The following is a 27,393-nucleotide window of genomic DNA, read 5'->3' as shown; positions in this document are numbered from 1 at the left end:
CTCTCTCTCTCTTTTTTTTTTTTTTTTCATTTGCACGGGATTGTGGGAGGAAGCGGAGCGCAGCCAGACACCCCGCCGCCCGCCCCCCCTTCCCCTCCCCCCTCCCCCAGCCGCCTTGTGCAAAGATGGCTGCACCGTGAGCGCAGAGGAGGAGGAGGCGGCGGCGGCGGCGGCGATAGAGCGAGCACCCAGGGCCCGCACCCACCCCGGGGCCGCCCGGGACGCCCCCTCCGGAGCGCGCGTCCCCCCTTCTCTCCTGCAAGCGCCGGGGCAAAGGCGGAGACAGCGGGGTCCCTCCTCCCCCCTCTTTCCCTCCAGGGGGAACCCCCCTTCCCCCTTCGTTGGCTCGTCGGCTGCACCCCCTCCCTTGCCCGCCCCTCCGCCCCTCCGCCCCTCCGCCCCGTCCCCTCCCTCCCCCGCCCGGGGCCTTCCCGGGCCTTCGGCGGCTGCAAAGAGAAAGAGAGAGGGAGAGAGGGAGAGAGGGAGAGAGGGAAGGGAAAAAAAAGCAACAGCGGAGGGAGCGGCGGCGGAGGAGAGCGCGCGCGCGCCCCCCTCCCTCCCTCCCTCCCTCCCCCTCCCCCCAATTTCCACCGCGGCCAATTCATGGACAGGAACTACCCCAGCGCCGGCTTCGGGGACCCGCTCGGCGCCGGGGCGGGATGGAGTTACGAGAGGTCAGCGAAAGCTAGGTAAGGAGCCGGGGGTGGCCTGGAGGAAGGGGCCAAGAGGTGGGGGCCCAGCCCGGCCGGGCCCGCCCGGCTACGCGTGCATCGCAAACTCCCCTCCGGCTTGCAAGGGAGCGGCCTTCCTCGGTTTGCAACAACGCCGCCGCCCCAGTTTGCAAATTGCAAACTCCGCCAAAGCCAGCTCCGGCATGCAAAGGGAGAGATGCCGCGGAAAAATGAGGGTGCAAAACAATTTCAGACGGAAAGGCCTTGGGAAGGTGGGAGGGACTGGCGAAGCAAGGCCTGGATTTCCCCCCATCCTTGGATTCCCGGTTTGCTGACCCCTCCCCCTCGCGCCCTAGGTTCTGCTCTTGCAAAGGTGGGAAGGAAAAGAGAATTAGAACGCAGACCTGGGGGGCGCGGCCCCCCCTCAGGTCCTATTGTTCCGGGACTGCGCGAGGCCGCGCTACTCGGGGGGCCCCCCCAGAAATTCCGCGCGCTGAGTGGGCACGGGGCCCCGCCCCCTTCCTAAGCTGGGGTTTTGTGTAAGGTGGGGGTCCTGGCATCTGAGACACGCCCCCTTGAGCTCCCCCCCCCTCAAAGACAGAATCCTAGTTGATGGCGAGGAGTGGAGTGTTTGACCTCTTGAGTCTGGGCCATGGATTGGGGCCGTTGCATAGGAAGATTAGGCTGTTTCCCGGGTGTGTGGTTGTGTGTGTGAGCGTGGGCCCAGTGCGTTATGTAGCTGGCAGCCTTTTCACCTGCGAACCTGCCCCTTTCCTGCTGTTTGTGTCACACCCTCACTCTTCACCTGCCCCCGAATCTCCCTCCCCCTATACACCTGGGTTTCCCAGCTTGGCTGGGCATGACCCCACGTGTGTTAGTATTCTCCATGTGGGACTCCTCGCTCTGTATCTTTCCACACAGTGAGTTGCATACTGGTTTGCACACAGACCTGGCTTTGCATGCCCCCATGCATTTGAACCTCAACCCGGGGGGATGGACGGTGTTCATGTGCACACTTGTGCCTCGTACTTTGCAGGAGTCCTATCCTCTGCCCACCTCCCATCCCTGCCCTTTGGGGAACAGTCTGCCTCCTGCTCCTGACTCGGTTTGCACCACCACTGAGGTTCAGGGCCTCTGTGTTCCCATGTGTCTGAAGAAGAGGGGGCATCCCTTGGCCCCAGGGCCTTGTGTCACCTGCGGGGTGGGGGCTGTGGAAGCAGGTCCACATTTTCAACTTAAGGCACTTTCTCTGGCTCTTCACCCTCTCTGTGTCCTCCCTGTGCATGTCTGTGTTTGTAAATGTGAGGCTATCTGGGCTGTACTTACTGGGGCTCGAGTGGGGGCCATTTCTATGGCTCTTTAGTTGGACACTCCGATTCCCTTGTCTTCTTTCCTTTAGGGCCCAAGGTTCCTTAGGATAGCCCCCAGTCAGCTGGAAGATTCCCCCCAACTCCCCAGGGGATTTGCTGAGTTCCCTTCTCCGAGGGTAGCTTCGGAGGATACCCTAACATCTCCTTCTTCCTCCCAGCTTGGTCTATGGCAGCTCCAGGACCTCGCACCCCGAGACGGACATCTTACACCGCCAGGCCTACGCGGCCCCCCACCCACTGCAAAGCTATGCCACCAACCACCACCCGGCAGGTACGGCCCCTGTCCCGCCCCGCCTGGCCCTCCCTCCGAAGCAAATGATTGGCTGCTGAAAGTTACAACCTTCCTAATTGGCCGTGCTCTCCGTCCTGGCCCGCCTCTTGCTACTTCTCCTCTGATTGGTTGTTCTGAGGCTGCTTAATTTCACGCCGGATTCGTCTGCCCCTGTTTCTGGCCCCGCCTCTTTTGTTCCAATTGGTCCCGTCGTCTCAGCCCCCAAATCCCACCTTCTCTTCCAGGCTTTTCCGCCTCTCCAGCCCACCCCAATCCCTTACCTCTGGGTCTGCTCTTCTTCTTGGTTCTCAGAACTCTTTCTTCCTGATTCCCTTTCTTCCTGATTGGCTCCGATTCTTTGGACCTCCCCTTTCTTCCTTAGATTTGCCCACTGCCTTATTCTTTTCCTGTGGCCCTGCCTCTAGTGCCTCGGATTGGTTCCCTTCCTTTGATCCTGCCGCTGTCCTTCCTAGATGGATCAGCAACGGGGCTGTTGTCCAATTTGACCCTTGACCCTCTTGGTTGGCTCCTTCCCTTTATTCCTCTCTCTCTCTCTCTCTTTTTTTTTTAAATCTGGATCCTCTCACTTTGACTCAACCCCTTTTGACTTGTTCTCTGGTTCTTCTCAGTGGCTCCAGTCATCCCATCCCTTCCCCTTCCTTGCTAGAATTGCCTAATCCTTTGGCCTCCCTTGGACCATAAGGACGCTCTGTGTTTTGCTCCCATTTTTTTCATGTATGGATTTTTCTACTCCTTTGTCTACTTTTTCCCTCCTGGGCTCCCTGCCCTTATGATTGCATCGTACCCTATCCTGCTTATTGTTTCCTTAACTTGTTTCTGCCTCCTTTCTTCTCTTTGAATCTGCCCCTTCTCTCCAACCCCTTTTCCTGACCCAACTTGCCTTTGGCTTGCTCCTTTTCCTTTTCAACCTTGCCCTGTCCCCCACCTAGCTGACTCTACCCCCCCCAACCCTCACCAGGCCTCTCTGGACTCTTCGACACCGGCCTCCATCACGCAGGCTCAGCAGGGCCCGACGCCTCCGTCATGAACCTCATCTCGGCCCTGGAGTCCCGGGGCCCCCAGCCTGGTCCCTCTGCCTCTTCTCTCCTCTCCCAATTCCGCAGTCCTTCCTGGCAAACAGGTAAGGCCATTGCCAGTCCAGGAGGGCCAGGGTGGGGCTGGCTTGTGGTCAGCTCTGACCTGTGGTCTCCTCCCTCATCCCCAGCCATGCACACGCCAGGCCCCACGGAGCTCTTCATCTCAGGCGCCCTGCCGGGTTCCAGCACCTTTCCGCCCTCCTCTGCCCTGTCGGCCTATCAGCACCCGGCTTCCTTTGGCAGCCGCCCCTTCCCAGTACCCTCTTCCCTCAGCCTCCAGGACCCCCCATTTAGTCCCCCAGCTAATGGGCTCTTGTCCCCTCATGACGTGCTGCACCTGAAGCCCTCGCAGGCACCCACGGTGCCCTCCTCGCTAGGCTTTGAGCGCCTGGCGGGGGGTGGTGTCCTGGGGCCCGCTGGTCTCGGCCCAGCCCAAACCCCTCCTTACCGCCCAGGCCCCCCAGATCCACCCCCACCTCCCCGCCACCTCCCAACTCAGTTCAACCTGCTGGCTTCCTCTTCCGCTGCTGCTGCCGCTGCTGCCGAGCAGTCCTCTCCCCAGCTCTACAACTTCTCGGGTGCTGCCCCCGGCCCGCCGCCACCCGAGCGGGCCCTGCCCCGCCAGGACACCGTCATCAAGCACTACCAGCGGCCAGCCAGTGCCCAGCCCCCCCCACCACCAGCCCATGCCCTCCAGCACTACCTGAGCTGCGGAGGCAGCTACGCCTCCATGGGCCACCGGGCCAACTTGGCCTGCAGCCCCCTGGGCGGTGGGGAACCCTCCCCGGGCGCTGGCGAGCCTAGCAAGGCTGGGCCCAGTGGAGCCACGGCCGGGGCATCGGGCCGGGCTGCGGGCCCTGAGGCAGCTGGAGGAGGTGGGGCGGCAGGTGGCGGTGGAGGTTACCGCCCCATCATTCAGTCGCCTGGTTACAAGACAGGCAAAGGTGGTTATGGGGCAGCTGCGGGCGGTGCCAACAGGCCCCCACCACCCCGTTCGACTGCCACGCCCAAATGCCAGAGCCTGGGTGGGCCAGCAGCAGCCTACGCCACTGGCAAGGCCTCTGGGGCTGGGGGGGCGGGAGGCCAGGCCTATTCCCCTGGTCAGCCCCAAGGGCTTCTAGGACCCCAGGCCTATGGGCAAGGGTTTGGAGGGGGTCAAGCGCAGGACTTGAGCAAAGGCCCTAGCTACTCAAGTGGGCCCCAGCAGCCCCCTAGTGGTCCCCCACCTCCTGGCCTAGCCACATGTCAGAGCTATTCCCCAGACCAGCTGCAGGGGCAGCTATATGGGGTGCAGGGTGAGCCGTACCCAGGGCCAGCTGCCCACTCCCAGGGGCTGCCCACAGCCAGCCCCTCGCTCAGCTACAGTACTGGCCATTCCCCAGCACTCTCGGGCCATGGAGGTGGTTGGGGGCCCAGCTCCCTGGGGGGCGGCGGAGAGGCCAGCCCTTCTCACATCATCCGCCCGCTGCAGTCGCCTCCGGCCCCCGGCCGCCCGCCTGGAGTTGGCTCTCCAGGAGCTCCTGGCAAATACCTGAGCTCTGTCCTGGCCTCAGCCCCATTCCTGGCACCCCCAGGAGCCGGCAGCTATGCCGCCGGAGCAGGTGGCTACAAGGGCAAGGGGGATGGCTCAGAGCTGCTGGCGGGCCCCGGCGGGCCTCCCGCTGAGCGCACCGAGGATGAAGAATTCCTCATCCAGCACCTCCTGCAGGCGCCCAGCCCCCCGAGGACCTCAGGGGCAGATGGCCTGGTGGGCGAAGATGGGGCAGCGGATGCCTCCAAGGGACTTGGGAGTGGCGGGGCTGGGGGTCCCCCGGGCACACCCTACGAGCTGGCCAAGGAAGACCCACAGAGGTACCATCTGCAGAGCGTCATCCGTACCAGCGCCAGCCTTGATGAGGGTGCCACGGCGGCCCTGGAGCTGGGCCTGGGGAGGCTGAAGGAGAAGAAGAAAGGGCCAGAACGGGGTGGCGAGACCCCCGAGGGGCTGGCCACCTCAGTTGTCCACTATGGGGCAGGTGCCAAGGAGCTGGGGGCCTTCCTCCAAAAGAGCCCTCCACCCCCAACTCCCACGGCCCAGTCTGCCCAGCCTGCCCCCCACGGCCTCCTCCTAGAGGCCGGGGGCCCTGACCTCCCACTGGTGCTGCCTCCCCCTCCCCCCCAGCTGCTCCCCTCGGTCCTCAGCCACGCTCCCAGCCCCTCTTCCAGTGCTCCCAAAGTTGGCGTCCATCTCCTTGAGCCGGCCGCCCGTGATGGGGCACCCCAGCCTCCCCCTCCGCCCCCCCCACCTCCACCACCCATGCCCCTCCAGCTCGAGGCCCACCTCCGCGGCCATGGCCTGGAGCCGGGTGCCCCCAGCCCCCGCCTGCGACCTGAGGAGAGCCTGGAGCCACCCGGCACCATGCAAGAATTGCTTGGGGCCCTGGAGCCGCTGCCACCTGGGCCTGGTGACACTGGTGTGGGCCCACCTAACACCGAGGGCAAGGATCCCTCGGGGGCCTACCGCAGCCCTAGCCCACAAGGCACCAAGGCCCCCCGCTTTGTGCCACTCACCTCCATCTGCTTCCCTGACTCCCTGCTGCAAGACGAGGAGCGCAGCTTCTTCCCCACCATGGAGGAGATGTTTGGCGGCGGCCCCGCAGATGACTATGGAAAGGCTGGGCCACCCGAGGACGAGGGCGATCCCAAGGCGGGGCCTGGGCCGCCTCCGGGCCCCCCTGCCTATGATCCCTATGGGCCCTACTGCCCTAGTCGGGCGTCCGGAGCCGGTCCCGAGACTCCAGGCCTGGGCCTGGACCCCAGCAAGCCGCCTGAGCTGCCCTCCACCGTCAACGCCGAGCCTCTGGGCCTGATCCAGAGTGGGCCCCACCAGGCGGCCCCCCCGCCCCCGCCTCCCCCCCCACCGCCGCCACCCCCTGCCTCGGAGCCCAAGGGAGGCCTGACCTCGCCCATCTTCTGCTCTACCAAGCCAAAGAAGCTGCTTAAGACGTCCTCCTTCCACCTGCTGCGGCGCCGTGACCCGCCTTTCCAGACGCCCAAAAAGCTGTACGCCCAGGAGTACGAGTTCGAGGCCGACGAGGACAAGGCCGATGTGCCTGCTGACATCCGCCTCAACCCCCGGCGCCTGCCTGATCTGGTGTCCAGCTGCCGCTCCCGTCCGGCGCTCTCACCGCTGGGCGACATTGACTTCTGTCCACCCAACCCTGGCCCCGATGGCCCCCGGCGCCGTGGCCGCAAGCCCACCAAGGCCAAGCGTGATGGGCCTCCCCGGCCCCGGGGGAGACCCCGGATTCGCCCACTGGAGGTCCCCACCACCGCTGGGCCAGCCTTGGCCTCCACACCTACTGATGGGGCCAAGAAACCCCGGGGCCGGGGCCGGGGTCGAGGCAGGAAGGCCGAGGAGGCCGGGGGCTCTCGGCTGGAGCCCCTGAAACCACTGAAGGTGAGGTGGAGCGAAACCCTGACGCTGGAGGGTTGGGACCACATTTGAGGTTCTTGGGCACGGTAGGGGATGTGGTTTATTTTCCTAGCACCCACGAGGAAATGAATACGAGGGCTGGAATTTCAGGGTTCCACTGTTGCAGAGGTCTGAGAATTGAAACTTGTGTCTACAGGGAGGCGGGGGTTAGCGCTTGTATTCTTAGGTTCTAGATCCTGCAGGACTATTCATCAGGGGTCCTGGATTCCTGGGTCTTGTGGGAGGAGGGTCCGTGAGTAATGAGGGAGGGACCCCAGTCCTGTCATTATGGAATCTGAGCAGAGGGGTCCGCAGGCATGAATTCTAGGATTTTACAGGCTGACACTCTGAGAATTTGAACTTTAGGGTCTTAACTGGGGAGAGGGCTGGGGCCCCAGACCCCTGGGTCTGAGGGAGGAGGGGGCTTGGGGCCCTGGGCTTGTGGGCCCTGACTCCCCACTGCCCCCATATCTAGATCAAGCTGTCTGTGCCCAAGGCCGGCGAGGGTCTGGGAGCGTCATCGGGCGATGCCGTGTCAGGAGTTGACCACAACAGCCTGGACTCCAGCCTCACTCGGGAGAAGATCGAGGCCAAGATCAAGGAGGTGGAGGAGAAGCAGCCCGAGATGAAGTCCGGCTTCATGGCCTCGTTCCTGGACTTTCTCAAGTCAGGCAAGCGCCATCCACCACTCTACCAGGCTGGCCTGACACCCCCGCTCAGCCCCCCCAAGAGTGTGCCGCCCTCCGTGCCGGCCCGGGGCTTGCCTCCCCAGCCCCCCGCCGCGCCTGCCGTGCCACAGCCCCCACCCGCCGGCGCCTTCGGGCTGGGGGGTGCGCTGGAGGCCGCCGAGAGTGAGGGGTTGGGGCTCGGCTGCCCTTCGCCCTGCAAACGGCTGGACGAGGAGCTGAAACGGAACCTCGAGACCCTGCCCTCCTTCTCGTCGGACGAGGAAGACTCTGTCGCCAAGAACCGGGACCTGCAGGAGAGCATCTCCTCGGCCATCTCCGCCCTCGATGACCCGCCACTGGCTGGGCCTAAGGACACCTCCGCTGCGGACGGGCCCCCCCTGGCTACTGAGGCTGCAGTCCCCGGGCCACCCCCTCTCCCGGGGCTCCCCAGTGCCAGCAGCAGTGGCACACCTGGTGAGCTCTGGGAAGATGGTCTGGGGGCGGGGCAGGGGTTTCCCGACATTCAGGTCACCAGGTCTGGTTGTGTAGATCAGGCACTGTTCACAGTGCAGATGATTGATAGAGATATGCCTGTTTATGGAGGGTAACCTGTTACTTGAGGGCAAGCCTTTTGAGAAAGGGGCATCTTTTTCTAATCCGCCCACAGGTGCTAAGTGGACTGGTGGGGGCCCGAAGGTGGGCAGTGGAGAACACTGGGGGACAGGGCAGGCTATAAGTGATGGGGACAGGTGGGTGACAGGGATGGAGAGAGCTTTTAAAACTGATGGGGGACATGGGACCTGAGAAGGGCTCTAGGAGTTAGGGATGTGTAGTAAAGGACAGAAAAGGGTCTGGGGGGCAGAGAGAGACTTGGGAGGGTTGTTTAAAGAGAAACGTGACTAGTTTCAGCAATGACTAGTCAGATCTCGTGGGGGGCCATCGGGAAAGGCTGGGGGTACAGTCAGGTCTGGATGGTGTTCTGTTCTGAGAGGAGGGTTGGACAAAATTTGAGGGGCTTTGATGGGGGGGAACAGAGGCATTGGGGGAAGAAAGAGGTGGCATTTGGAGGAAGGCATTTGGAACAGTTAATGAGGAGGCTTGGGAGCTCACAGGAGGCTTAAGGAATGAAGTCTTCTGGAAGGTGGTAGAAAGATGGGCAGTGGGCAGTGAGACAATGAGAGGCGGAAGGGAAGCACCAGGGAAGAGGTGAGAAACAGTGGAGGGTCCTAAGCAGAGTGCCTGGATCTGCCGTAACGGGAGAGAGCATGGGGGGGGCGAGGGAGCCTTGGAAGGGTCAGGAAGGCTCATAGCTTGGAAAGACCCAGGGATGGAGCAAAATCAGTCTGGGGAGTCAGAAGATCTCAAGGCGTTAGAGGAGGAACGTTACAAAATCTCACGGGGAGTTAGCATAGCAGGAAGGAGAGGGTGTTGCCGATCCCGAGAGTGGAGAGCAGGCTGAGGAAAGGAAAGGGGAGAGCTTGGGTGGAGGAGTTTGAGACCTCTGAGCGGGAAAAGAGGAGGTAGAAGCACAGGAGTGGTTGAGGAATTGGGAGGAACATTGAGGAATGGGAGGTAAGCGTCAGACTGGGGCTCCAAAGCAGCAAAGAGACATTTCAGGACTAAAATGGACATTGTGGTTGGGAGACAGTTTCAGGGGCTTAGAGTAGCCACTGGGGCTGGGAAGGGGTCTCAGGGAGGGAGTCAGGTGTGGTACAGTGGTGACTGGGGAGCTGAGTGGCAATAAGGGGCAGAGGGGCTGTTGGCACAGGGAGGGACATTCAGGGACAAGAGAAGAGGTGATGGGATGGTGAATGGTATCTGGGGACTAGGAGGTAGGGCAGGGCCAGGAGCTTTGTAGGCACTAGACTGGGGGGCAGAGGGGGTTGTTGATGGGACCAGAGAGGCCTCCTGGCCATTGCGGTGGGGACACTGAGCAATGGTACTGGGATGCAGAGCTGCACTGAGACACAAAGGGGGTCTTTGGAGGCTGGGGAAAGATGGGGAGGACCAGAGCGGCATGTCTGGGTAGGAAAGTTTATTAGGACCTTGGAGAGAGAAGTTAAAGGGTCCTGGGTTTCTGGTAGGTGTCTGGGGACAGGGGTGGGTATTGAAGGTCAGGGAGGGGTCAGACAGGAGCTTTGCAGGAGGAGGAAGGTCAGCAGAAGAGGAATAAAAAGTGGAGATGGAGGGGGATTGGGGGCAGAAATGGATGCTAGGTGAAGAGCTCAGTTTGGTCAGGAGGGATGTTGGGGTGCAGGACGGGAAGAGGGCTGTGTTGAGACCCCCCAGAATAGACCGGGAGGCCTTTCACTGGAAGCAGATAAACAGGTCTGGGGGCTCGGGGTTGAGCGGGGCTCCAGCCCTGATGCCCGTCTCGCCCCCAGAGCCCCCGCTGCTGGAGGAGAAGCCCCCACCCTCGCCGCCCCCTGCCCCGACACCCCAGCCGCCGCCCCCACCGCCGGCCCTGCCCTCGCCACCCCCTCTGGTGGCCCCCACGCCCAGCTCGCCGCCCCCACCGCCCGTGCCAGTCCCACCGGCCCTGCCCTCGCCGCCTGCCCCGCCGCCCCTGCCCACCGCAACCCCTGCCCCGCCTCCGGAGGAGCCTGCCGCCCCGTCCCCCGACGACCCCGAGCCGCCGGACGCCCGGCCCCTGCACCTGGCCAAGAAGCAGGAGACCGCGGCCGTGTGCGGGGAAACGGACGAGGAGGCTGGCGAGAGCGGCGGGGAGGGCATCTTCCGGGAGCGCGACGAGTTCGTCATCCGCGCCGAGGACATCCCTTCCCTCAAGGTGAGTCTCCTGTCGTGTCGGACAACTGGGCCCAATGCTTTGGTCACTGGAGCGTTTATCGAGCGCCTGTTGGATGACAGGCCCGGTGCTGGGGGCCGCAGGTACAGTGATGGCTGAGGCAGCCCATCTGATCCTCCTGAGTTGACAGTCATGGGGCTGATAGAGGAGGCCAGCTGGACCCCCGCAGAGGACTTGCACGCTTCTGAGATGTTATTTGGGTGTGTGTGTGTGTGTCACCGATAAATAAGGTAAACCCATTGTTAGCATTTATTGCAGGTATTTTTGCTGTGGGTGCTAGGGTTATACTAAGGGACAAAGCTGATGAGGAGGGCCTGATCTTAGGGAACTTCTAATACAAGCCAGGGGGTGCTTTAAAGGCAACTTGTGCCTTGTAGGTGGAAAGCTGAGGTATTGACGTGACATACCTATGAAAAGGCACACATACAACGTGCAGATGTAGTAGCCAGTGGTTTGGGAATGCTTGTGTGTCAGGCCACATCTTAAACACTTTATGTTGGAACCTCCCTAGCGGTCCAGTGGTTAAGAATCCACGCTTCCACTGCAGGGGACACGGGTTCGATCCCTGGTCAGGGAACTAAGATCCTTCATGCCATGCGGTGTGGCCAAAAAAAAACAAACACTTTATGTGCACCAGTGCATTTACTACTTCCAGTTATTCTACACAGGGGTGGGTACACTATGCCCCCCCCGCCCCCCTCCAGCCCCCTGCCTGTTCTTATAAATAAAGTTTTATTGGCACATTGCCCCACCCACTCATTTACATATCAGCTATGGCTGCTTTCCCCGTCCACTAGCAGAGTGGGGTAGTTGCAACAGAGCTTAGCTGATCCACAAAGCCAAAAATATTTCTTGTCTGTCCTGTTACGGAAAAAGTGTACTGACCTTTGCTGTACTTTGTTCATTGGACAGGTAGTTGGATCAGAGGATTGATATAAGTGCTTGACAAGGGTAGGTGACTACGCCCGTGTAGTGTTTCTCACAGGGCATGAGGTAGAGCGAGTACTCGGTAGGGCTCACAGGGCATGAGGTAGAGCGAGTACTCAGGAGGTCAGCAAGCCATTATCACCTTGATGGTGACGCCAAGGGCTAAGGCCATTCTTCGTGTTAGTTACTGTCACTGACTGGGTAGCAACTAGGGGGCAGGAACCATGTTTGGTCTTGGATGTATGTTAACACGTTTAATTTCTTTCTTTTTTTTAAAGATTTTTTTTTCTTTTTTGATGTGGACCATTTTAAAATTTATTTTATTTATTTTTGGCTGCGTTGGGTCTTTGTTGCTGCGTGCGGGCTTTCTCTAGTTGTGGTGAGCGGGGGCTGCTCTTCGTTGCGGTGCGCGGGCTTCTCATTGCGGTGGCTTCTCTTGTTGCGGAGCACAGGCTCTAGAGCACAGGCTCAACAGTTGTGGCGCACAGGCTTAGTTGCTCTGCGGCATGTGGGATCTTCCTGGACCAGGGCTCAAACCCGTGTCCCCTGCATTGGCAGGCAGATTCTTAACCATTGCGCCACCAGGGAAGCCCTAACGTGTTTAATTTCATCTTGGGTGTTGTTTCTTCTAAGTTACAGATGAAAAAATTGTGGGGTGAATTCATTATAAAGATAGTGCATATTATTATACTTTTATCTTGGCCGTAGCTCGCAGCTCGTGGGATCTTAGTTCTCCAATCAGGGATTGAACCCAGGACCGTGGCAGTGAGAGTGCCAAGTCCTAACCACTGGACCGCCAGGAAATTCCCTATTATACTTCATTATTAAGTGTGTTTTGCGAGAGGAACTTAGTGTGCTTTTTCTTATGTTGTTTTCAATCTATTTTTTAAAAAATATTTTATTTATTTATTATTTGGCTGCGCCAGGTCTTAGTTGCGGCACGCAGGAACTTCGTTGTGGCATGCGGGATCTTTTTTTTTAGTTGCGGCATGTGAGCTCTTAGTTGCGGCATGTGGGATCTAGTTCCCCGACCAGAGATCGAACCTGGGCCCCCTGCGTTGGGAGCACGGAGTCTTAACCACTGGACCACCTGGGAAGTCCCTTCAATCTGTTTTATTGTGGGAAAAGTAGAGCAAATACAGTAACGGGGCTGTGTGTATCCATCACTCAGCTTTCACCATTATCACCTCCTGGTTGGTTCTGCTTGCTTTCCACCCTGTCACATTCTGTGCTGTCCGCCCCAGCTCACCAATCCCAGACTGTATCTTTTCATTGTTACTTTGTCATCTTCGCAGTATGATATGATAGAAGAGAACATTCACAAGAGATAATGTAAGTTGTCAAAGCAGAATGGTAGAGTGAAGGCTTACTTCTCCACTCCTCAGCCAGCTACCAGAACAATCCCAATGCCTTGAGTCTCAGTATCCCTCCCTGGCTAACCCTCCCTTCTCCCTCGTAGTTGTACTCACTCTACTAGTGCCCTGTGTACATTATTTCATTTTAACTTCAAGACTTCTGAGGCTCTTTGGCCATCAGTCTGGAACAGGCGAGGGAGGTGTCAAACGAACAGCAGTGACAGGAACGGCTACCAGCTCTCAGGGGATAGGATTTGGGGCACATCGTATTCAGAATTTAGCTTAATCATGGTGACCGATACATGTCACGAAGTTTATCATTTTAACTATTTTTAAGTGTACAGGTCAGTGGCGTTAAGTATATTCACTTCATTGTGCAAACCTTCGCCACCACCTGTAGGTTTTATCTTTGTAATCTCCTTTCTTTATAGGGATTACTATCCCCCTTTTACAGAGAAGGGAACTGAGGCTCAGAGGATTAAAGTGGGCTTTCCAGGCTTTCCACAGCTTGGGACCCACACCCAGTTCTACTGGCCCTGGGAGCCCACGCTCTCAGCACCAGAGTCAGCCACTCTCTGTGTATATTCCACCAAACATTGGTAGTGCTGCTGGGCGCCCAGCACTGGGCCAAACGAACGGGGCTCTGGGGTGGGGACCCTGACCGTCCCCAGTTTACAGATGAGGAAGTTCACGTTCAGGGAGAGGGAATCATTTGGCTGATGGGTGCCAAGCCGGGATTAGAGCCAGGGCCATCTGATACCACCTCCCAGCTGGCATGGGGCAGGGGAGGGGGCCAGGCAAGGACTCAGATGCTTAAAATACAACACGAGTATGTGTTCTGATGGGGGACTCACAGCCCCAGGATTGAGCCACTCAGGCAGATGAGGACTCATTCGTGTGTCAGGAGTCAGGGCAGGCTGGCAGCATGGTTATTATGGGCCCAGCTTTGGCGTTAATCTGATTGGCTTGAATCTCTGCCACTTCCGAGCTGGACTAGTGTTGACCCTTCCTGAGCCTCAGTTTCCTCATCTGTAGAATGGGGGCTGATGCTGTTAGTACCCCCTTCGTACGACGTGGGCACTCAGGCTTTACGGCTTGTCCAGTACTCTGAGTGTGGGTGGCACGCAGAAAGTGCTCTATAAACTTTGTTTCTATTATTCAGTGATCTTGGGCAGATCTCTAGCGCAGAGTTTGGCAAACTTTTTTTTTTTTGTAAAGGGCCAGGTGGTAAATATTTTAGGCTTTGCAAGCTACGTACGGTCTCTATCATGTCATCTTGGGTTTTTGTTTTTTGTTTTGTTTTGCTTTTTCACCCTCCTTTAGAAATGTAGAAACCATTCTTAGCTCATAGCTCTATAAAAATGGGCCACAGGTCATAGTTTGTTCTAGAACAGTGGCAGCCCGATAGAAACATCATATGAGCCATGTACAGCATTTTAAACGTTCTTGCATCCACACTTTTGAAAAATTAAAAGATGAGTGAGGTTAGTTGTAGGGATGTATTTTCTTTAACTCAGCACGTCTAAAATGTCATTTTAACATGTGGTCAATATAGAAAAAGTTAATGAGGTGTTTTATCTTCTCTCTTGCCTACCAAGTCTTTGAAATCCAGTGTGTATTTTACACTCATAGAACATGTTGATGCAAATGAGCTCATTTTAAATGCTCAAGAGGCACATATGGGGAGGGGCTGCTGAACTGGACAGTGTAGGGTTAGCCCCCTCTCTGCTTCAGCCTCCCCACCTGGAAAATGGGAGTGATAATATTAACTCCCAGTCCTTGGAGATGTGGAACGTTTATCAGGATGTAAATTCTGAGCATATAAGTTTGTTGGATGGAGAAAAGTATGGGGAGAGCGGGTCATGCAGAGAGAACAGTCTGTGCAAAAGCCCTGTGGTGAGGCATGTTTATGTGATGGGTAGGGAGAGATGCAAGGGGTTGAGTGACTGGACAGTGAGCGCCGAGCCTGGGCAGGTGGGCAGGGTCCAGACCATTCTGTGGTGAGATGAGTGGGTGCCTGCTTGAGAATCTGCTCTGGGTTATCTGGCTGCTTCGAGGGCCCTGGCCAGCAGGGAGGTGGCTGGGGAAGTTCTCAGTCCTGATGACAGTCTGTCCACTGCCTTAGTTCTGTTACACTGACTCCCCTGTGTCCGATCCTGCAGCCTGCTCCTTAACACCAGGCTGGGTGCTTCTAGCTTATTTACTCACATCCTGCTACTTACTGCCCTTGTCTCGGCTTGTCACAATTCAGATTCCCAGAAGAGAATCTGATTGGCCCAGCACAGCATTTGGGTCAGGATGGGGTTCGTGTTATGCCTGTTGATTGGCTACCCCTTGTCAGGTCTCCTCCAATCAGCTGTGGCTTCCACTGAATGGGTGTTATGGGTGGGGCAACTTCCCACCAAGTGGAAGTGGGTGTGGTCAGTGACATGATTGACATGAGGAGAGGCAGGAAAGACGTGGCTTTGGGACTAAGTGACCCTGGTTGGGGAGCAGGCAAGGATGATGATGCCAGGGCCTGATGACTGGTGGATAGTGGGGATCCTGGGAGGAAGAGTGGTTTGGGGAAAGAAGCCAAGCCCAATTGAGATGTGGTGAGTCAAGGGCCCCACGTCCAGCTGGAGAAACAGCTGGATCCTTAGAGGAGGAAGATCGGCAGTGGGAAGAGACAGAGGAGGGGGTGCCCTCCCCTGGCTGGGGGAGGGGGTGCTCTGATGGATTTTTCAGAAACTTCTGAGAGCTGGAACAGGGAACATTATATCCACAGTGAGAGGGAAAAAGACACCCCTAGTGGGGGGCCCTGCATGTGCAGAAACCTGGAGGTCAGAAAGTCTGAGCTTTGAGGGTCTGGATGACCTGCTGGGCAGGGGTAGGAGAAAGGAAAGGAGACTGAGGCAAAGTCTCTGTGCCAGGCTGTGGAATCTGCACTGGGGGCCCTGGAAGGTTTTGGAGCAGGGCAGGATGTGTAAATGAGCTTTTCAGTCCTTGAAAAGGGTTTGAAACGGACTTTTCAATCCTTGGGCCTCTGACCTGGTTCCCTGAGGAGCCAGGAGGGAGGATTGAGAACCATGGTATCCTGGAGCAAGGCACTTGGGATTGACATGCCCATATCCCTGTCTCATCCTGCCTCACTCTTGTCCAGTGAAATTTCAGCCAAGAACCTTTCTGGACCTCATTTTCATCAGGTTATCCTAACTCCTTTCTGTTCCCCTGGCTGATCTGCAGGATATGAAAAATTGTGGATATAGAAGCATTTGACCAAAAACCAAGAATAGATAGCCAGTACTTGGCACTCAGGCTCCAGTGCTGCAGCTGCTGCCAGTGGCAGACATCACTAATTGATCCCAGCACTTGCTCCTGCTGAGCCTAGTGCCCAGGGCAGCCATGATCAGTTAGTTGGAGTTACCTGAATCCTGTTTATCACTTGACTGTGGATTCTTTATTTTACTTATTTATTTTTTTAAATAGTTAATTTACTTTTGGCTGCCTCGGGTCTTAGTTGCAGCATGTAGGATCTTTCGTTACTGCGCTCAGGCTCCTCTCTAGTTGTGGCGTGCAGGCTCAGTAGTTGGGGCATGCGGGCTTAGTTGCCCCGCGGCATGTGGGATCTTAATTCCTCTACCAGGGATCGAACCTGCATCCCCTGCACTGGAAGGCAGATTCTTAACCACTGGACCACCAGGGAAGTCCCAACTATGGATTCTTTAAATGCAAGGGCTTGTCCCTCATTCATCTCTGGGTTATCACAAAGCTCAGTGCATATTTCCCACTATGTTCTTATTATTTACTTATCTGTGCCTGTCAGCTGCTTTTTTCTAGAGCCACAGCTGTCACACACTTTACCTGGCAGTCCCTGGTCATCACCCAACCCCCTCACGGAAGATACATTCCTTCCTGGACTCATTTAGGTATCACTTCTTCGAGGAAGCATTCTTGGATTCAGATTGAGTCCAGAGTCCTTCTTCTAGGCTTCTGGGGCACCTGCTGTTAGCACATTTATTACTTGTGCTGTTATTTTTTTGTGCCTGTGTCTGGTCCCCTGCTAGTCCCCTTACTCCCTGAGATCAGATGCTGGGTCTGACATCCTTTGGTTCCCGGTGCCCAGCTGGGGCACACAAGCCTTGGGATGGGGATGGGGGTCTGAGTGTGCTGAGGGAAGTTGAGATTGGGGAGCCTTTGTGTCACTGTCCTGCCCTGCTGTGGACAGGCTGATGAAATAAATGGTCTCAGGTAACCCATCACCTGTTTATTCTTAGCACAAGCCACAACCTCACCCTGTTCTGTTTATTTGCTTGTCTGTCTTATTACCCCTGTAATGAAGACCCCAAGAAAGGCTTTGTCGATCTCGTTCACCGCCAAACTGTGGGGCCCAACACTGTATCTAGAAGATGGTGGGTGGATGAGTGCTCAGATTTTGTCATTTCTTCGAGTCATGCGGATGGCTTGTACCATCACACTGTATAGCTATAATAACTAAAACCTTGTAGCCCAGAATGAATGGCCTATTTGCAGCAACATGGATGGACCTAGAGATTATCATACTAAGCAAAGTAAGTCAGAAAGAGAAAGATAAATGCCACGTGATGTCACTTATATCAGGATTCTAAAATATGACACAAATGAACGTATCCACAAAACAGGAACAGACTCACAGACATAGAGAACAGACTTGTGGTTGCCAAGGGCGAGGAGCCGGTGGGGAGGGAAGGATTGGGAGTTTGGGATTAGCAGATGCAAATTAGTATATATAGGATGGATAAACAGCAAGGTCTATACTGTATACTATACTATACATACTATACTATACTATACTATATAGCACAGTGAACTGTGATATAGTCAATATCCTGTGATAAACAGATATAGATATAGTCAATATAGTCAGGTATAGATATAGTCTATAGTCTATATAGTCAGATATAGATATAGTCAATATCCTGTGATAAACAACACTGGAAAAGAATATGAAAAAGAATATATATATGTATAACTGAGTCATTTTGCTACACAGCAGAAATTAACACAACATTGTAAATCAACTATACTTCAGTAAAATTTAAAAAAAAAAACAAAAAACCAACAGCATGAACAGCCTGATTGAGAGTATAGACGGTTCCCTGATGGTTCAGTTTAGGATTTTTAAACTTTATGATGGTGCAAAAGCGATACGCATTTGAAATTTGAGTTTTGTTCTTTTCCTGGGCTAGTGATATGCGCTACGATACTCTCTTGTGATGCTGGGCACTGGCAGCGAGCAGCAAGCCACCAGCTCCTGGTCAGCCACGCAGTTAATCGCAAGGGTAAACAACTGATACACTTACAACCCTCCTGTCCCCAGACAACCGTTCTGTTTTTTACTTTCAGTACAGTATTCAATAAATTACATGAGATACTCCATACTTTATTTTAAAGATGGGCTTTGTTTTAGATGACTTTGCCCAACTGCAGGCTAATGTAAGTGTTCTGAGCATGTTTAAGGTAGGCTGGGCTAAGCTATGATGTCTTCAGGGGTATTCAGTGCATTTTTGATTTAGGATATGTTCAACTTACGATGGGTTTATTGGGATGGAACCCCATGGTAAGTTGAGGAAGCTTTGCATCCCCAAATCTAAGAACCTCAGACAGCCAGAAGATACCTGTCAGCTGGAAGTTCGCTGATGCTTGTTAATGATGATGCCTTTTCTCTAAGGGGGTGTAGAGGGAGGACAGAGGGCCAGGAATTGGGGTTGGGAAGGGCAGGCATGGGGGTTGACCCTGCGGGCCTTACTGTGCCCCTCCTCAGCTGGCGTTGCAGACGGGGCGTGAGCCTCCACCCATCTGGCGAGTCCAGAAGGCACTGCTGCAGAAATTCACTCCGGAGATCAAGGACGGGCAGCGGCAGTTTTGTGCCACCAGTAATGTGAGCCTGCAGAGGGGAGCGAGGGCTTGAGGGGCCCTGGGTGGGTGGAGTGCGTGGAAGCCGCTGTCCCCCTCACACGATTCGGATTCACCTTGGGTCCAAGATGTGTCCGGGGGGGGTGTCTCCACCTCCCGGCAGGCTCTGGGTGGTTGCCATGGTGGGCCAGGGCAGGGGTGGGAGTCTTGGGTGTTGGGCTGCCTAGCTGGGGCGGAGGAAGGAGTTCCTCATGTGCTTCTTTTCCTCCGTAGTATTTGGGGTATTTTGGGGACGCCAAAAACCGGTACCAGCGCCTTTACGTCAAGTTTCTGGAAAACGTCAACAAGAAGGATTACGTGAGGGTCTGTGCTCGGAAACCCTGGCACCGGCCCCCAGTGCCTGTCAGGTACCATGGGGGCTGGGGGCCAGGTGGTGGGCAGGGCCAACAGGCATGGGGTGAATCATACAAGGAAATTTACATAACATAAAATTAACCATTTTAAAGTACACAATGCTTAGAAACAGAGTCGGGGAAGGGGTGCAGAGACCCAGAGAGTGGGGCCCCCAGAGAGAGGGGGACAGAGACCAGCTCAGCAAAATTCTGTGCTTAGAGCTGTGGGCTAGGCGGTGGGGGCGGGGGTACCCCAAGGAGGAGAATTTGGGTTTCAGGGGGTGCTGACTGCAGTCCCATCTATGTCCCCTTCCAGACGCTCTGGTCAGGCCAAGGGCCCCGCATCTGCTGGGGGCAGCTCTGCACCTCCCCCTAAGGCCCTGGCACCACCTCCTAAGCCCGAGACCCCTGACAAGACGACATCCGAGAAGCCCCCAGAGCAGACACCTGAGACGGCCGTGCCTGAGCCCCCTGCCTCTGAGAAGCCATCCCTGCCTCGGCCCATGGAGAAGGAGAAAGAGAAGGAGAAAGAGAGGGCAACGCGTGGGGAACGGCCACTGCGGGGTGAGCGGGGCACGGGTGGCCGGCAGATTCGGCCAGATCGGAGCCTCACCACAGGACAGCCCGCCACCTCCCGGCTACCCAAGTCCCGGCCCACCAAGGTGAAGGCTGAGCCGCCCCCCAAGAAGAGGAAGAAGTGGCTGAAGGAGGCAGCAGGCAACGCCTCGGTGGGCGGGGGCCCACCAGGCAGCTCCTCGGACTCAGAGTCATCTCCCGGGGCTCCCAGTGAGGATGGTAAGGCCATCGGCAGCCGTAGGGCTGGTGGTAGGGAGGCGACTCTGTGGCTTTCAGAAGGAGGCATGGATGGGGGCTATCCAGAGGGCTCCAGGTAGCATCAGCAAACAGTCACAGTAGTAATAAGTAAGTTAAAAGTAATAGCAGTAGCTAACAGCTGTATGGCACCTAACCACGTGACAGGCTGTCTTGTAAGTTCTTCACGGATGTTAACTTGTTTGAGTTTTCACTGTGGTCCTAGGAAGTAGATACCAATATTATCCTCAAATCCAGGTGAGGAGACTGAGACACCAAGAGAATGCAGCACAGCTGGGATGTGACATCCCACCTGAGTGGGAATGCAGCCGGTGGAGCACCGCGCTCTGTTCGTCAACACTGCACGGTTCTGTCTCAGAATAGGCAGTGTCTGAGGGCTGAGGAGGATTGGGGACCGGCATCTATTGTGGGGACCCAGACATAGTGGTGTTCCCTGTGACTCCTTGGGTGACTCCAGGAAAGGGGCAACACCTCTTTACACCTCAGCGACCTCACCTGTATAATAAAGTAAAAATGGGTATTCACAGAAAAGCACATAGGAGGGTACTAGCCTGTAGTGGGCACCAGGTGGGAGCTCCATTGCTTAGAATGATGTCTGGTTTATGGTGACAGTAACGACAACAGCAATACATGTACACATATGTAAAATAAATATAACAGCTGACTTTGATTGAGTGCTTACTAAGTACCAGGCATCATTTGAAGCGTGTTACACATTGGCTTATTTTATCTTTACATAAACCCTGTGAGGTAGGTGCTGTAAAATGATCCTCATTTTTTTATTATATTTTTCGGGTTTTTTTGTTTTTTTTTTAATTTTATTTATTTTTTTAATCCTCATTCTAAAGATGAGAAATCTGAGGCCCTGGGAAGTGACATGACTTGCTCAAGGTCACATACTCTTTCAGGTGTAGTGCAGGGATAGCTGTTGTAACAGAGGCTAGTCAAATGAGAGAGTCGGAATTATCTTTTCATCAAAGCCCTGATGAAGTTGGGAAGTTCTGATTAAGTGTCAGATCTGGGAATGGCCCACATCCTATCTTCTCTTATCCCATTGGCCAGAACTAGTCACCTGGCCACAGCTAACTGCAAGGGAGCCTGGGAAATGTAGTCTTTTAACTGGGCAGTTGGCTCAATCTGGCCAGGTGGAAGCAGTTAATGCTGAGTCAGGGGAAGGTGCTGGCAAGGGAGGAGCTTTACAAAAGGCCCAGGTTTGCAGGTTCTTTTCCTTTTTCTTCAACAAGTTTATAGCTCTAATTCGCATACCACGTAGCTCACCTAATTAAAACCCATAGTCCTCTGGCTTTTAGTATAGTCAAAGTTGTGCATCTACGTGGCAGTCAAGTTTAGAACATTTTCATCACCCCAAAAGGAGACCCTGCTTCCTTTGGCCATCACTCCCCTTTCTCCCCACCCTCATCCCTAAGCAACCAGTGATTTACTATTTCTATAGATTTGACCATTTTGGACATTTCACCTAAGGGATATCATACGTACAGTGTGCAGTCCTTTGGGACTGGCATCTTTGCTTAGCGTAATGTTTTTGAGGTTCATCCATGTTGTGGTGTGTATCAGTACTTCATTCTTTTTTTTTTTTCTAATTGAAGTATAGTTGATTTATAATATATTAGTTTCAGGTGTACACCATAGTGATTCAGTATATTTATAGATTATACTCCATTTAAGGTTCTTATAAAATATTAGCTATGTTTCCTATGCTGTACAATATGTCCTTGTAGCTTACTTATTATTATACATAGTTGTTTGCAGTACTTCATTCCTTTTTATGGCTGAATACTATTCCATTGCTTGGATATGCCACATTTTGTTTATCCATGGACTAGCTTGATGGACATTTGGGTTGTCTCCACTTTTTTGGCTGATGCTGCTATGAACATATGTGGACAGCCCAGAATTTTCTGAGCCTATGAAATGGGAGAAACTAAACTCTGCACTCATAGGGAAGCAATTCCCCCGCCAAGGGAATTGCTTGTATCTTTCTTTGGTCCTGGGTCTCTCTCTGTTCACCCCATTTGACCAGGAGCCCCTCCTGGGCAGGATGAGCCTGACTCAACGTCTGGATGCCCTGAAGGTTCTGCCCAGACCAGGAGGTCTCAGAACCAGCCCTCCTGCTGGTCCAAGACTGATGATCCTCCATGTGCTGGAACCTGATGTCTCTCCTTTCTTAGATGCACAATGAAAGTTCTAGAAAGAGGCTGCAGTGATGTTCCCTCTCCCCCTTCCTTTAGCCCACTCTCATCTGGCTTCCTCAGCCCCTTTCTGCAGGTGTTAATTGAGCACATACTATGTGCCATGAACTGAGGGTTCCAGCAGTAAACAGAAAAGACAAAAACATGTATCCTTGTGGGAGCTTACAGTCTCAGCGGGGGAGTTAATCAGATAAATATGTTACGTAATAGAACACAAAACAATATGAAAAGTCATCAGTGTAAGGCTGGGTCGGATTAAAGGCAGTAGAGAAAAATAAATCCGGTAAAGAGGATCCAGGCGGGATCCTGGGTGATATTTGCGGGGGAAGGGGGAGTTGCAGAAGGCTTCTGGAAGTGACATTGGAGCAGAGGTCCGAATGCAACAGGGTTGGGGTGGTGTGACTTTGGGAGAGAGAACATTATGGACTGGGTATGTCTGAGGATCAGGAAAGAGGCCAGCAGCTGGAGGAAGTGAGGCTAGAGAAGGAACAGGAGCACAGCTTCGAGAGACAAGGGTCCTGGGGCTTTGTGGCCTCACTGGCAGGATTTTATCACGAGTGAGACAGGAGCCTTAGGAGGGTTCAGGCAGAGGCTTGATGGGGTCTGACTCCCACGGCTAAATGGTCACTCTGGCCTCTTGAAACAGCTGTCAGCAAGGACCGTCCATGTGGGTAAATCAAGTGGACATTTCTCGTGCCTTTTCCTAAAGGATGTTTTGGGGTCTTCCCACACGTGGCCCTCCTGCTTCTCTTTTCTCCCTGGTGCTCCTTCTTGAGTTTCTGGTGGCTGTCCCTCCAGTCCCATCCTTGGAGAATTCCCTGGTGGTCCAGTAGTTAGAACTCAGCACTTTCACTGCCAGGGCCTGTGTTTGATCCCTGGTCAGGGTACTACGATCCCCCAAGCCACGTGGCACGGACCAAAAAAAAAAAAAAAAAAGAGTCCCATCCTTGGCCTCATTGCATTGCTTGGCGTTCCATATCTCTCACTTGGCAAGCTCCCACAAATTCCGTGAGCCTCAGACTCATTTCTTCTCCCTGCTACCTTCCAGGCCTACGCCCCAGCAACTTCCTCCTTCCAGACCTACCGAGCTGGTCCTAGCTTCTCTATCTCGGACACAGCCCCACTGGCAACCAAGTCACCAGGCCAGACCCTCCCTCACCTCTGCTGCAAGGAAGCCCCCAGCCCTACTCCTCCGGCCCTGACTGCTCCCATCCCCTCTGCTCCTTCCCACAGCCCTAGCTCAGATGCTGGCCCTCCTGCCCCTCAATCTATGTATCCTGATCCTCCAGCCCTGGCCCAGCCTCATCCTTTCTCATCTGGTCCATTGCCCTGGCCTCTGGTCTCATCCCTCTGATCCATCCCCTGGCCTTGGAGTGGTCTCTCTCCACTTACCTTCGCCCATCCCTGCTCATAGCTCTCCCATGGCTCCCTAGTACCCCTCCCTAAAAAAGGCCCTCCCCTTTCTACCTCATCTCAGAGGCCTCACATGGTCTGGCCTGCCCTGACTTGTGCAGTCTCAGCTCCCATCTCCTTCCTCAGTCTTGCCTTTTGTGACCTGATCTCTCAGACCTGATTCACTGGTTTGGAAACCAACTCTGCTGCTTCTTTAGACTTCACTGAAGCTACACTAAACTAGTCAAATACAGTGGTCACTGGCCTGGAATACGCTTTCCTATCACTCAAGGCTCAGCGTGTGTGTGACCTTTAATAGCCTTCCCTGACTTGCCAGGCTGAGCTCATTACGGTACCTGCGATTCACCGTTAGAGTATATTGTCCTGGTGTTGGGGAGTCTTCCCCAGTGGACGTGGACCTCACTGAGGGTAGGGATTTCTCTCCTGGTCCCTGGAGCTTAGAATACTGTCTGCCACACAGGCGGCCTTGGAGAAAGTTGGAATGATGGGCCATGTCTCCCTTTCTTCCCCCAGAGCGGGCAGTACCTGGGCGTCTGCTGAAGACCAGGGCGATGCGGGAGATGTACCGGAGCTATGTGGAGATGCTGGTGAGCACGGCACTCGACCCGGATATGATCCAGGCCCTGGAGGACACACATGGTGAGCAGAGGCTTGGGGGCCCAGAGCCCCCTACCCCTCCTTTGCCTCCCATACATCGTGAGGCTGCATCTCTTCTGACACCCTGTCTCGCCTTTCAGACGAGCTGTACCTCCCACCCATGCGGAAGATCGATGGCCTCCTGAATGAGCACAAGAAGAAAGTCCTAAAGCGGCTGTCGCTGAGCCCAGCCCTGCAGGTGCTTGGGGGGGCTTGGCCTGCGGCATCTGGGGCCCAGAGCTCAGGCACAGAGGAGACATGTGCATGTCAGCCACTGCGCTGGTCCCCAGAGTATCAGGCCCTGGAAGGGCGATCGTTGGAAGGGTCGGGCTTGGCCAGGAGAGGAGTGGAGGCCGGGCTGTCTGGAGGGAGTCTCTGGGTTCCCAGCAGTCCTGCAAGCACAGATGGAGGCGAGCTGGGATCGCGTGGCGGGGTCATTGTCAAGGTCTGGGATGGGCTGCTAGGCAGGCCCAGCAGAGCGTGGTTGTGGAGTACAAGTTTGGGGACAAAAGGTGGACTAGGGCCTGGACCCAGGGCTCGCTCTGGGGCAGAGCGTTGAGTGGATTTTTTTTTTTTTTTTAGAATAGAGTTTTAATTTTTTTAATAAATTTATTTATTTTATTTATTTATTTTTGGCTGTGTTGGGTCTTCGTTGCTGCACGTGGGCTTTCTCTAGTTGCGGCGAGCTGGGGCTACTCTTCGTTGTGGCTCGCGAGCTTCTCATTGCGGTGGCTTCTTGTTGCAGAGCACGGGCTCTAGGTGTGCGGGCTTCAATAGTTGTGATGCGCGGGCTCGGTAGTTGTGGTTCATGGGCTCTAGAGCGCAGGCTCAGTAGTTGTGGCGCACGGGCTTAGTTGCTCTGCGGCATGTGGGATCTTCCCGGACCAGGGCTCAAACCCGTGTCCCCTGCATTGGCAGGTGGATTCTTAACCACTGCGCCACCAGGGAAGTCCCCGTTGAGTGGATTCTGATGGCTTCTCTGTCGACGTAATTCAGGCTCTTCGAATCTCAGGCTCGAATCCGAAGTCATCTATGTAACTTCCCTTCTGGGATGGGATATCACGGTGGCTCCGAGAATTCTGGGAGAGAACATTAATTTGGTTTTGAGAATTCTGATGGGGATGTTAATGTGGTGCTGAGAACCGGGGCGCAAGGGGGGGTAAAATGTTAGGATGGCTCAGAATTCTGGAACGGATTTTAGGCCAGCTCTGAAAATTCTTGCTGGGATGTTAGTCTGACTATGAAAACATGGGATAAAACGTTAATCTGGTTCTGGAATTCTTCGTGGGATGTTAGGATGCCTCTGAGAATCTTGGGATTGACTGTTCATCTGGCTCTGAGAAGGGGGGTAGGATATTACGCTGGAGTTAGGAATTCCACTGTAATGGGAATTACCTGGTGGTCCAGTGGTTAGGACTCCGCACTTTCAATGCCGAGGGCGCGGGTTTGATCCCTGGTCGGCGAACTAGGATCCCACAAGCCGCGTCGTGCGCCAACCGCCCCCCCCCAAAAAAAAAAAAAAAAAAAAGAATTCCACTGTAGAACATTAGGATAGGTTTGAGCATTATGGGGTGGAATATGAGTCTGGTATTGTAATTCTGGGATGGACGTTAGCCTGGCTCTAGGGATTCTGGATTTCAGGCTGACTCTTAGAATTTTTGTAGGAGGTGATGGTGGCTCTAGAATCCTGGGCAGGATGTTAGGTGTCTCGGAGAATCTTGGGCCGGGCCACAAAACACATTATAAGAGTCACCAGACAGGCCTAGGCTTCCCCTGGCCTTTGAGGAAACCGAGACTCCCAAGTGTCTTTCCTGATCTGCAGTTTCCTGGGGGAAACTGAGGCGTCTGATCACATGGGATCTGAGAACTGGGGGGTGGGTCTGGGGTGTGCGGGTCCAGGGAGGTCCCCCTGACCCCTCGGATTCCCGCAGGACGCCCTGCACACGTTCCCCCAGCTGCAAGTGGAGCAGAGTGGGGAGGGTTCCCCAGAGGAGGGGGCCGTGCGTCTGCGGCCGGCCGGGGAGCCCTACAACCGCAAGACGCTCAGCAAGCTCAAGAGGAGCGTGGTCAGAGCCCAGGTGCGGCGGAGCCCGGGAGGGGCGGGGCCGGGGGCGGGGCGCGGGGGAGGGGCCGCCCGGCGCTGAGCGGGGAGGCTGAGGCTTCTCCGCTTCACCTGCCCAGGAGTTCAAGGTTGAGCTGGACAAGTCGGGATACTACACGCTCTACCATTCACTCCACCACTATAAGTACCACACCTTCCTGCGCTGCCGGGACCAGGTGAGCCCACCCACGCCCCGCACGGGTCACCCTGGGATTCAAGCCATCGCAGGCTCCCCCCTGGACCCAGGAGTCCAGTTCCCAGCCCCCCTCTCCCTGGGACACTGATCCCTAGGCCCCCAGCCTCCTCCCACCCCAGCTCCGTGTTTAACCCCCCTGCAGACCCTGGCCATCGAGGGCGGCGCTGAGGACCTGGGCCAAGAGGAGGTGGTCCAGCAGTGCATGCGGAACCAGCCATGGCTGGAACAGCTCTTTGACTCCTTCAGCGACCTGCTGGCCCAAGCACAGGCCCACAGCCGCTGTGGGTGACCCCACCCTGGCTTGGGGGGGCCACCTCCTCCATAAACCGAGAATTGGGACAGAACTGTGCCCTCAGGAGCTAACCCCTGGGCCCCATCGCTGGGGTGGGGTGGGGGGGTCATTGGTCAGGGTGTGTCCATGCTGCCCCCACAGGACAGGGTTCAAAGTTCGACTCCCCCCATCTCCCAAGCCCTCTCCACTCCCTCCCATTCCTCCCACTGTCCGGTGTACAGAGAAATTATTTATATATATGTATAAATGTCTATTTAGTAACGGTTTCCCTCCCCCACCTTGCCCCAATCCCCCCTCCATGGCATAGCCCCAGCCCCCTCCACCTTGTACATAATGTATAGGAAAAGTCTATGTATGGTTGAGGGGGGCGGGGCGGCTTCGGAGAGCTGGGGGACCCCTTCCCCCCAATCCCCCCCTCACAGGCCAAGATCTTTGCTAAAGGCCATTCCCTCCCCAGGGCATTTGGTGTCGGGTGGGAGGGGGAAAACACATCTTGTTAATTATTTTTAATCTTATTTATTGTAGATACCTAGGGCAGGGGGCTGGGGAGGTGGAGGGGGAAGAAGGGTCCCCTCTCTTTGCCCCTCCCACTCCTTTTCTACTGCGATTTGTCTGTGTCTGCCCCCCCCCGCCCCCATCCCATTGTCATCTGGATGTGGTTCTATTTTTTATCGGTCTCTTCTCCCCCTCCTCCCTCTCTCTAACCCCTCTGCTCCCATCTCCCCACCACCCTTTGTCTCTTGCTCTTTCTTGGGCTTCTGTACAACTCAACTTGTATACACTGTGTACACACAACCAGCCAAACGAAAACCCGACGGCAAACACTTTA

The 27,393-nt window shown here is 55.3% G+C and overlaps 1 protein-coding gene across 2 annotated transcripts; it reads left to right on the top strand.

The window, feature by feature from the left end:
- The first annotated feature begins 103 nt into the window (after nt 1–103).
- PRR12 (proline rich 12) lies at nt 104–27,393 on the top strand. Of its 2 annotated transcripts, none has more exons than XM_032611767.1 (14): nt 104–689; nt 2,200–2,312; nt 3,292–3,453; nt 3,538–6,848; nt 7,339–8,005; nt 9,916–10,319; nt 18,402–18,518; nt 18,767–18,900; nt 19,202–19,680; nt 23,853–23,978; nt 24,077–24,174; nt 25,907–26,053; nt 26,157–26,252; nt 26,415–27,393. In XM_032611767.1, exons 1-14 carry the CDS (start codon nt 604–606, stop codon nt 26,559–26,561), a joined length of 6,087 nt encoding a protein of 2,028 aa, XP_032467658.1. In that variant the 5' UTR covers nt 104–603; the 3' UTR covers nt 26,562–27,393. The 2 variants fall into 2 exon arrangements, with proteins under 2 accessions (XP_032467658.1, XP_032467659.1); XM_032611768.1 differs by having other exon boundaries at nt 504–689; nt 7,360–8,005.

Source organism: Phocoena sinus, chromosome 19 (genome assembly GCF_008692025.1).
Source record: "Phocoena sinus isolate mPhoSin1 chromosome 19, mPhoSin1.pri, whole genome shotgun sequence".
Lineage (NCBI taxonomy): Eukaryota > Metazoa > Chordata > Mammalia > Artiodactyla > Phocoenidae > Phocoena > Phocoena sinus.
Note: the sequence above shows the minus strand (reverse complement) of the source record. Positions and strands in the feature narration are given on the sequence as shown.